We start from the raw sequence: 10,976 nt of genomic DNA, 5'->3' as shown, positions 1-10,976 counted from the left end.
TGCTCTACCTTCACGGACCTTTCTGAAGGGGAGAGACAAATCTGTTTGGAATGACTTTGGGCCAGAAGTGCTATAGAGAAATTCGTCCTGGTAACGTCATGGTTTTTTGCGTGTCTTCGAAAGAGGCTTCCATTGTGCAAAATGTGGTCATCACAAAGACCCCACTGCAGCATGAAAACTGATTGTGAGATAATGTGTACTGAAAAGAGCTGAACCCACAATTATCTAATCTAGACTCTGGCAACCACTTTGAAAAGAATTCCATGTCCATGAGCAAAGGAAAGAATGTGACAAGTGAGAGAGTCAAGGTTTTTAGGGATGAAACTGTTTGATTCTCTCTCCTCCGTTTCCCTAATTGTGACTATGTGCTCAGTCAATCTACATTCCTTTTAAAGTTTTAAAATTATGTTTGAAATTCCATTTGGGGAGCTTTAGATCCTGGAACCCGAGGTACATTCTTTTGAATGATGGGAATGTTTCCAAAGTGATTCAAAACTCTGTGTGTGGTGAATAATAAGGGGGTAAACTTCGTGCAGTTCCTAAATTGGCCCTGGCACCGCTTCCTGAAAAAGCACATCCATTGGCTTTTTAGCAATGCTACCACAGAACAATTGCGTAGCCTCCCAACGTGCCTCCCCCAAAGAGTGCGCTGTATGGGTTTACAAAGCTAGTTGAAAAAACCCTACATCTTGTCACTGGATCCTCATTACACCCATGTCAAGGTATATTAAGACAATATACCTCTTCATTACATACACAAGAATGTCATGTTTCAGAAATAAAAACCAGCATTCTGTGCCTGGAAAGGCCAGAGTTAGGAACTGAAGAAAAGAAAAAATGCAAGGCGGGCTCAGATGTTTTCATTCCAACACTTGCCTGGTTTACAAAAATAAACTTTTGCCTTCCCTAGACAAGTATAGGAGCTGCTGTCCCAGTCAAGGCATAGATGTTCACTCTATCTAGTGATAGATGTGTTCCCAGGGAGCCACATGGAAGGATGTGTCTAACTTCCGCCTGGTTCACATGTAGCTACTTCTAGGGGAGGGATCAGGAGGAACTGGTCAAAGTAGTGTAACACAGTTGGGCTTCTCTGTTTGATTTCCTTTAAACATGGAAGTTCTTTTTGGATCATTTGGCCCAGATTAAATCCGGGCCACAACAAACATCAATCACCTCAAATTACTGTGAGTCTTCAGATTGTCATGATAAATGGGGCAAAAACATCCATACTTGGAAATGCAAGGAGAGTTCCCTAATGAGATAATGAGGTATGTCACAAGCAACCACTCGTCAAAACAAAATTCCACTAATTGGCCAAAAGAGAAACAAGAGGGGTCATCACACCTGGCCAGGTATATAAAGGGGCCAGAGCAGGAGGAGGACATCACTCCTGACAACACCAGCTCCTCTCAACAGCCCAGCCCAGCCCCAGACACCACCATGACCAGCTCCTGCTGCGGCCCCGCCTTCTCCTCCCTGAGCTGCCAGGAAGGCTGCTGCCAGCCCTGCTGCTGGCGCGACCCCTGCTGCTGCCGCCCAGTGTCCTGCCAGACCACCGTGTGCCGCCCCGTGACCTGCGTGCCCCGCTGCACGCGCCCCGTCTGCGAGCCCTGCCGCCGCCCCGTGTGCTGTGACCCCTGCTGCCTGCAGGAGGGCTGCTGCAGGCCCATCAGCTGCTGCCCCACGTCCTGCACGGCTGTGGTCTGCCGGCCCTGCTGCTGGGCCACCACCTGCTGCCAGCCTGTCTCTGTGCAGTCCCCCTGCTGCCGGCCCCCCTGCTGCCAGCCGGCCCCCTGCCGCACCACCTGCAGGACCACCTGCTGCTGAGCAACCCACCTGCTGAGAAAGTCACACTCCTATTTCTACGTATAACAGACCTCCTGCCTTGAGACATGGACACTCTGATCAGCCAGTCTCTGGATAGGTTCTTCCATTAAGACTCGGGCTGGGCACTTGTAGCACAGTGGTTATGGCACCAGCTACAGGCACCTACAGGCTGGTGGGTTCAAGCCCAGCCAGGGCCTGCTAAACAACAATGACAACTGCAACAAGAAAATAGTGGGATGCTGTGGTGGGTGTCTGTAGTCCCAGCTACTTGGGAGGCTGAGGCAAGTGAATTGCTTAAGCTCAAGAGTTTGAGGTTGCTGTGAGCTATGACACTACGGCACTCTACCCTGGGCGACATAGTGAAACTCTGTCTCAAAAAAAAAAAAAAAAGAAAAAGAAAAAGGACTTGGACTGTTCTCAAGTCCTCGTGGCAGAATGAAACTCCTTCTTCCCACCTTAGAGCTTAGGTCTTGTGACATGCTTATTTTCTAATAAACTTCTCTTCTTTAGCCTTGCAAACATGGTCTTGGTTTTATTTACTTGTTCTATGTTTTTTATTTAAATTTATTTATTCTATAATTTTTTTAAAACAAATCGATACACAAATGCACATACTTATTGGGTACTGTGTGATCTTTCAATATGTGTATACATTGTGTAATCATCAAATCCAAGTATTTACCATATCCATCACCTCATTTGTTCACCATTTCTTTGTGGTAAGAGCATTTAACACAATCCTCTCTTGTAGCTGTTTTGAAATATACAGTATTGTTAACCATAGTTGCCCTGCTGTGCAACATCACAGGTACCCAACTGTAACTTCGTTTCACAGACCAATCTCTTCCTATTCCCACCCCTCCCCGCCCCATTCTTCTCAGCCATTGGTAACCACTATGGGAAATCAACTTGTTTAGATTTCATACAGGATGCATTTGTCTTTCTGTGTCTGGTTTATTTTGCTTAACATAATGTCCTCCAGTTTCATCTATGTTCCCACAAATGACAGGATTTCATTTTTTCAATAATATTCCACTGATATATATACTACATTTTCTTTAGCTAGTCACTGTTTGTCAGTGCAACTGAACACAAAATAAATAACACCTACTCAGTCCATTTGCATTGAACTGAGCCAACACCACCGAGCCCTCTGCATGGAGAGACAAGGGTGCAGCCCCCTCCAATGTTCCTCACTGGCTTTTATTGAAATCTCAGGCACGAGAAAATACGGCACAGCAGAAAGCTTCAAAGAGAGAGTCGAGGTTGAAAAAAAGGAGTTTTTCTTTAACTGCATGATTGAATTCTTAACACATTCTGTTTCCTGCACTTCTGTCTTCCTTTAATCTTGCTACTGCTAATATATGACTTAGGGCTGGGACAGTATGCTGTGTCTAGTGAGTATTGTTTTCAGCCGTGATTCTTGGCTTTTTCCAGAGTACTCTGTCCCTAGTGCCTAGCACTTTTAACGCTATGCTCTATCCTACAACTGTTGATGGACATTTCGGTTGTCTCATGTTCCAACTTTTGTGAATAATGCTACAATAAACATGAGAATTCAGATATCTCTTCAATATATTGATCTCATTTTCTTTGGATTTCTAACCAAGAGTGAGATTGGTAGATCATATGGAGGTTCTTTTTTAAATATATTGAGGAACCTCCATACCATTTTCCTTTTTTCTTCTTTTTTTATTAAGTCATTTGTACATAGATCATGAAGACATTTATGCCATTATGGGATTCAAAGTGTTGATTATTTGTACAAATTGAAGTGCTTATATCCTACTAATTAACACAGCCTTCACCTCATTTACCCAATTACAGTGTTAAGACATTTGCGTTCTACACCTGATAGATCCAACTTGTACTTGTATTATGCTCCATAGGTGTGGTCCCCCTACTAACCCTCCCTCTATTGACCCACTCCCCTCCTTTCCCCTCCCCCTCCCCTTCCCTCCTTCACCCTAGGCTATAGTTGTGACTCATCTTTCATATGAAAGTGTGAGTGATTATAAATTGGTTTCATAGTAGTACTGAGTACATTGGATATATTTTCTTCCATTCCTGAGATACTTTACTAAGAAGAATATTTTCCAGTTCCATCCATGTAAACATAAAAGAGGTTAAGTCTCCATTTTTTAATGCTGCATAGTATTCCATGGTATACATGTACCATAATTTATTAATCCATTCATGGGTCAATGGGCACTTGGGCTTCTTCCATGACTTGGCAATTATGAATTGAGCTACAATGAACAATCTGGTGTAAATATCTTTGTTGCCAAATGATTTTTGGTCTTTTGGATATACACCTAGAAGAGGAATTGCAGGATCAAAGGACAGGTCTACATTTAAAGCATTGCAAGCCTTCCTCAAAAGAATGGAGAGAGAGGAAGTCAACAACTTAATGGGACATCTCAAGCAACTGGAAAAGGAAGAACATTCCAACCCTAAACCCAGCAGAAGAAAAGAAATAACTAAAATTAGAGCAGAACTAAACGAAATTGAAAACAAAAGAATCATACAACAGATCAATCAATCAAAAAGTTGGTTTTTTGAAAAGGTCAATAAAATAGATAAATGTTTGGCTAACCTAACCAGAAGCAGAAGAGTAAAATCCCCAGTTTCATCAATCAGAAATGATAAAGGCCAAATGACAACAGACTCCTCAGAAATTCAGCAAATCCTTAATGAACATTACATAAAACTCTATTCTCAGAAGTATGAAAATATGAAGGAAATAGATCAATACTTGGAAACATGCCACCTTCCTAAACTTAGCCAGAAAGAAGTGGAAATGTTCAACAAGCCTATAACAAGTTCTGAAATAGCATCAACTATAAGAAATCTCCCCAAAAAGAAAAGCCTGGGACCAGATGGCCTCACATCAGAATTCTAACCTTTATAGAGGAACTAGTACCTATATTACTTAACCTTTTCCAAAACATAGAAAAAGAATGAATACTTCCCAATCATTCTATGAAGCAAATATCACCCTGATTCCCAAACCAGGAAAACACCCAACAAGAAAATAAAATTATAGATCAATATCTCTAATGAATATTGATGCAACAATATTCAATAAGATCCTAGCAAACAGAATCCAACAACACGTCAAACAAATTCTACATCATGACCAGGTGGGTTTCATCTCAGAGTCCCAAGGATGGTTCCATATACGTAAATCCATAAATATAATACATCACATAAACAAATTAAAAAACAAAGACCATATAATTCTCTCAATTGGTGCAGAAAAGGCTTTTGATAATATCCAACATCCTTTCTTGATCAGAACACTTAAGAAAATAGGTATAAAAGGAACTGATAGAGGCCATCTACAGCAAACCAACAGCCAATATCGTACTGAATGGAGTAAAATTGAAATCATTTCCACTCACATCAGGAACCAAGCAAGAATGCCCATTGTCTCCACTGCTTTTTAACATTGTAATGGAAGTCTTAGCCATTGCAATCAGGCAAGATAAGGCACTCAAGGGGATCCAAATAGGATCAGAGGAGATCAAACTGTCACTCTTTGCAGATGATATGATTTTTTTTTTTTTTGTCTTTTGATAATGGTCATCCTAACTGGGAGAAGGTGATAGTGCACTGTGGTTTTGCTTTGCCTTTTCCTGAGGGTTATAGTTGAGTTAGGGTTGAACCTTAAATGACAGGGAGAGGAAAATTTCTTTCCTTCCTAGCTGGAGATGCAGTGAGAACAACAGTGTGGGGAGTGGGGAGAGGCCTGTGAGAACCACAGAAGTCCAGTTTAAAGGATAGCAGGAGATAATGTTGTCAAGATATGTTGATTCATAGCACAATGGAGGAGTTTAGACTTAATCTGATAGGCAATAGGGAGACACAGGAGGCTTGTGAGCCTGACAGAGCCTCATTAGGGCTGTACTCTAGAAAAATGAATCTGGGGGCAGGTACAGGATGAACTGAGAAGCAAAGTGATTATAAGTTTTTTTAAATCCCGTAGGACAGAAGAGACAAGCAGAATGTGTTGGGGTGACATGACAGTCCAGGGATGGGATAGGAAAGAACAGTCAGAAGGGGAATGAAGAGGACCCACGATGTGACCTCCAGGGAAAGGAGAGGCAAGGTCCATGGAGGTGGAGCTCGTGAAGCTCAGGGCATTGGAGAAGGCACTGCCACTCCAGGAGTTTAGGAAATCAGGAGGAAGAAGCACCATGGGGAAATTTACCTTGTAGAGTTTGGAATTGCCTAATTGGCCCCGGAGAGAAAATAAGGTTAGAGATACAGTCTTCAGTGGACATCATCATAGGCATATAAAAATATTGTATTCTGCAATGGGGGAGGGTATGGAAGGACAGAGTAGAGGGAGGGAAGACAGGAAGCATAAAAGCAGAACCTGGAGGAAAAGCCGGCCTTCGGGAGAGAAGTCAGAGAGGAAGGCTGGTAAAGAAGGACATCCAGGTGGTGGAAGCACATGGAAAAGGTTTTAAGAAGCATCTGGCACGTGCTAAGCACTTGCTGCATACATGGTCACTTCCGGCAGAGAATTCAAGGAGACTGGAGACTGAGAAAAAACTACTCATTTCTGGAAACCAAATTCAAGAGTTAAGGAAGGAATGGTTGGTAAAAACCCTAAGAAATTTGGCAGTAAAGGGAGTAAGTGAAAATGCTCACGTGAGCTGCCAGCAAGGTCAAGGGAAGATTTTTTGTGGTTTAATTCTCTTGCATACTGGAATTTCCATACCCATTTTAGAATGGGTAGGCCATCCAGAGTTATTATATGACTCACAAAAGAATTAAAAAACATGTCTATGAAAAACTTACACAGGTATGCTCATGATAGCGTGATTCGCAATAGCTGAAAAATGAAAACAACCTAAATGTCTGTCCAGAGATAAACTTAGCTCCCTCCATAAAGGTCTTAACTCCAAATTCAGTTGCATTCTAAGGTACTGGGGGTTAGGGCTTCCATGCATGAATTTGGGGGAAGATGCCATCAGTCTATAACAATCCCCATATTACAGATGAGAAAATTGAGGCTTAGGAAAATTAAGAAACTTGCCCAAGGTGCAGACCACACAGGTGTGCCTAGAGCCCAGATCTGCCCAACTCTGAAGCCCACGTTCATGGCCTTGATGTGGTATGAATGGTGCCATCTTCCGTGTTTGGCCACTTGGGAAGGGCCTATTCCAGTCTCTTGTCCACTTTTCTTATGAATTGTCTTTCTCATGTTGATTTGCTGTCTGTCAATTATATATATTGAAAACACATGCCCCTGCTGTTTCCTGTCTCTTAACCATGTCTTCTTGCTGAACAAAAGTTCTTAATTTTATTTTTATTTATTTTTTATTACTTATTTTTATTTATTTTTTATTACTTTATTTATTTATTTGAGGCAGAGTCTCACTATGTCCCCCTCAGTAGAGTGCTGTAACATCACAGCTCACAGCAACCTCAAACTCTTGGGCTTAAGTGATTCTCTTGCCTCAGCCTCCCAAGTAGCTGAGACTCAGGTGCCCGCCACAACACCCATCTATTTTTTGTTACATTTGTCATTGTTGTTTTTAGCAGGCACGGGCTGTGTTTGAACCCACCAGCCTCCATGTATGTGGCTGGCACCATAACCACTGTGCTACAGACACCAAGCCCTTAATTTTATTATAATCCAATTTGCCAATTATTCTTATTATTTTTATTTACTTCAAAATTTCCATATTTTTCATTAATATATCATAATTGCACATATTCTTGGAATACATGTGATATTTTGATACATGTATATACTGTACAATGATCAAATCGGGGTAATCAGGACACCTATCACTTCAAACATCATCCTTTCTTTGTATTGGGTTACAATTTTGGTCTTTTTGTTCAGCATTGCTTTAACTATTCAGGGTCTTTTGTGATTCCATGTGAATTTTAGGATTGTGTTTCTGTGAATAATTTCATTCACAGAATTATGTTAGGGATTTCATTGTGTCTATAGATTGCTCTGGGTGGCATAGACACTTTAACAATATTAATTCTTCTGATTCATAAGCATGGAATATCTGGCCACTTTTTTGTGCACTCTTCAATTTCTTTCACTATAGTTTTTGGCTCTGTCGCCCAGGCTGAAGTGCAGTGGTGCAATCATAGCTCACTGCAACTTGGAGCTCCTGGGCTCAAGCAATCCTCCTGCTTCAGCCTCTCAAGTAGCTGGAACTACAGGCACTTTTAAAGACATATTTTGTAGACTTGGGAACTCACTATATTGTCCAGGCTGGTCTTAAATTCCTAACCTAGAGCCATTCTCCCACCTTGGCCTCCTGAAGTGCTGGTATTACTGGTGTGAACCACTGCACTTGGCCTCTTTTGTTAGTGTTTGAGATGTTTCCTTATAAACATCTTTCACTGTTTTGGTTAAGTTTATGTCTTTCTTGGGTTGTTGTTTTTTTGTTCGTTTGTTTTGGTTTGGTTTTTGTAGCTATTATAAATGGAATTGAAAGGGTATCAACAGTCTTCTTCTTTGAGATGTTTCCTTATAGACATCTGTCACTTTTTTGGTTAAGTTTATGTCTTCCTTGTTTTTTTTTGTTTTGTTGTTGTTGTTTTTGTAGCTATTATAAATGGAATTGAATGGGTATCAACAGGCTTTTCCAACTTCAACTGGTTTCAGCTGGTTTCAAATGAGCTAAGCCAGTTTCAGCTATCCAAAGTTGGTTTCAGCTGATTACAATAGACTTCAACTTTTTAGACTACAATAAGTTCAAGCTTATTTCAACAACTTCAGCTGATTACAATAGACGACAACTTCAGCTGATTACAATAGACTTCAACTTTTTAGACTACAATAAGTTCAAGCTTATTTCAGTTGGTCTAGATGGGGTTCAACCCATTAGATCCTACTTCAGCTGGTTCCAGCCTATTTACACTGGTCTCAGCTGGTTTGGTCCTGTATCAGCCGGTTTGACCTTGTATTAGCAGGTTTAATCTGGTTTCAGCTGTTTTGTTTGGTTTCAGCCAGTTTGGACCAGTTGGAGCTGGTTTAGCCCACTTTCTTATCAGTTAGTGTTGAGGGAAAATTAAAAGTGGTCCATACTACAATAGCAATGTTTTGATTTAGAACTTTTAGGCTGAACAGGTTTACATTCAACTCTTTCCTTGATTAATCTCTCCCATTGGTCCTACACTGGTTTGTGCGTTAGAGTAAAATATGAGACAGACAGGCAGGATCTTGCTTTCTGTATAAGCCTTTAGTGCTCTGTGCATAGTAGGATTTGATAAACATGTGCTATTTATAATAAGAATGTCAGTTTCTACACCTATAAAATCAAGTGGCTGAACAAGATGATTTACCAAGTTTTTGACCTCTAGTATTCCAATGACTATATCCAACTCTTTTTCAATTTCACATCTATACACATGGTTATGACACAAATATCTTTACTAAAATTAGCACGAATCACATTCCAGTGTAATTATATTGCTGTATGAACAAATATCACCACTGCGTAAGAAACTAGCCATGTACTCATGTACTCATGTTTGGAAAGGAGGAATAAGCCTTCCAAAAGTAGCAGTCACATGGTTTTGGACCACCACCTTTTTTATTTCATCTCATGTAACCCCAAACACCCACCAGAACATCACATTGTTTCTTTTGGCAACTACCAGGAACTGTTTCAGCTTTGATTTTGCTGAAATTCATCCTAATCGCTTTGCATTTACTATACTGATTGAACCATCTATTTCCTAACCTGCCTTATAAAGCAGATAAATGTATTTCCTAACTCCTGCTTTTTCTTTTATTGGTTCCTCTTCCTAAATTCAGTTGTCATGCTCTTTGGTATGATATCATCTCAAGGAACATGTGGTCCAGTGCATAAAATGACATAATTTAAAGGTAAATCCTGCCTTTGAGAAATTAAATACTGTCTAGATAATTCATATAGTAGTGATTTTTATCTTTCATAGAGAAGTGTAAATTTCACTTAAAATAGTTTGATGTTTTTGAACTACTAGATACGAATTTTAGTATCTCTTTTAAATTAAATTGGAATGGAACTGGTTTTGTTTCAAATATCCTCCTGAGTGATGAATATTTCCACAAGTATAAATGTCTGAAGGTCAGGAAAGATCATAGAAACTGGAGATGTTTGATTTCTGGACAGACCTATGAATTTCTATGAATACAGAATTTATGGGAGGTTATATCTGGCTGATTGTAGAGACTATAATCTTATTGCTAAAAACAAAGAAAGTCTAATGTGAAAGACAATCATGGTCAATAATTCTTTTCTCGAAACTTAGGGTTTGGTGGATATGACCCCCAAAATGACATCATCATAGGCATGAGAGTCACTTTGTCAGGTGATATAACCACAGGCACAAAAGTGAGGCTGGGGCTTTCATGAAAATTATAGCATTGTTTGGAAACAAAGCATTAACATTTCTACCAAGGATAAACATTGGTGAGGATTAGCTGAGCAACAAGGAAAAACCAATTTGAAGATATATTAAAATAACTCGGCATTTGAACAATCAGAGGGCCCTAGAAAAGGTGGTTTAAAGAGTAATAAGATAAAAATGTTGTTCATCACAGAGAACCTGGCCAAGGCTTATAAAAGGCCTGAGTGAAGTAGAATAAGCAGCCACAACTCAGAAACTCCTCCAAGCAACCCGACACAACTGTTGACACCATGGCCTGCTGCTCCACCAGCTTCTGCGGATTCCCCAGCTGCTCCACCAGTGGGACCTGTGGCTCCAGCTGCTGCCAGCCAACCTGCCTCCAGACCAGCTGCTGCCAGCCAACCTGCTGCCAGACCAGCTGCTGCCAGCCAACCTGCCTCCAGTCCAGCTGCTGCCAGCCAACCTGCTGCCAGACCAGCTGCTGCCAGCCAACCTGCTGCCAGACCAGCTCTTGTGGAACCAGTTGTGGCTTTGGCTGTGGCCAGGAGGGTGGCTGTGGAGCTGTGAGCAGCCGCACCAGGTGGTGCCGCCCAGACTGCCGCGTGGAGGGCACCTGCGTGCCCCCCTGCTGCGTGGTGAGCTGCACACCCCCTACCTGCTGCCAGCTGCACCATGCCCAGGCCGCGTGCTGCCGCCCGTCCTACTGTGGACAGTCCTGCTGCCGCCCAGCCTGCTGCTGTGAGCCCACCTGCTGTGAGCCTACCTGTTGA

At 41.5% G+C, this 10,976-nt stretch overlaps 2 protein-coding genes across 2 annotated transcripts; both read left to right on the top strand.

The window, feature by feature from the left end:
* The first annotated feature begins 1,440 nt into the window (after positions 1–1,440).
* On the top strand, positions 1,441–1,827 carry LOC128570494 (keratin-associated protein 2-1). The gene has a single exon (XM_053569694.1). The coding sequence runs from the start codon at positions 1,441–1,443 to the stop codon at positions 1,825–1,827; it is 387 nt and encodes a 128-aa protein (XP_053425669.1).
* An 8,669-nt stretch (positions 1,828–10,496) lies between these two features.
* On the top strand, positions 10,497–10,976 carry LOC128570491 (keratin-associated protein 1-1-like). The gene has a single exon (XM_053569691.1). It carries the CDS (start codon positions 10,497–10,499, stop codon positions 10,974–10,976), a length of 480 nt encoding a protein of 159 aa, XP_053425666.1.

The sequence above is a fragment of the Nycticebus coucang genome, chromosome 18, assembly GCF_027406575.1.
Source record: "Nycticebus coucang isolate mNycCou1 chromosome 18, mNycCou1.pri, whole genome shotgun sequence".
NCBI lineage: Eukaryota > Metazoa > Chordata > Mammalia > Primates > Lorisidae > Nycticebus > Nycticebus coucang.
This window is presented reverse-complemented; position numbering and strand designations above follow the sequence as displayed.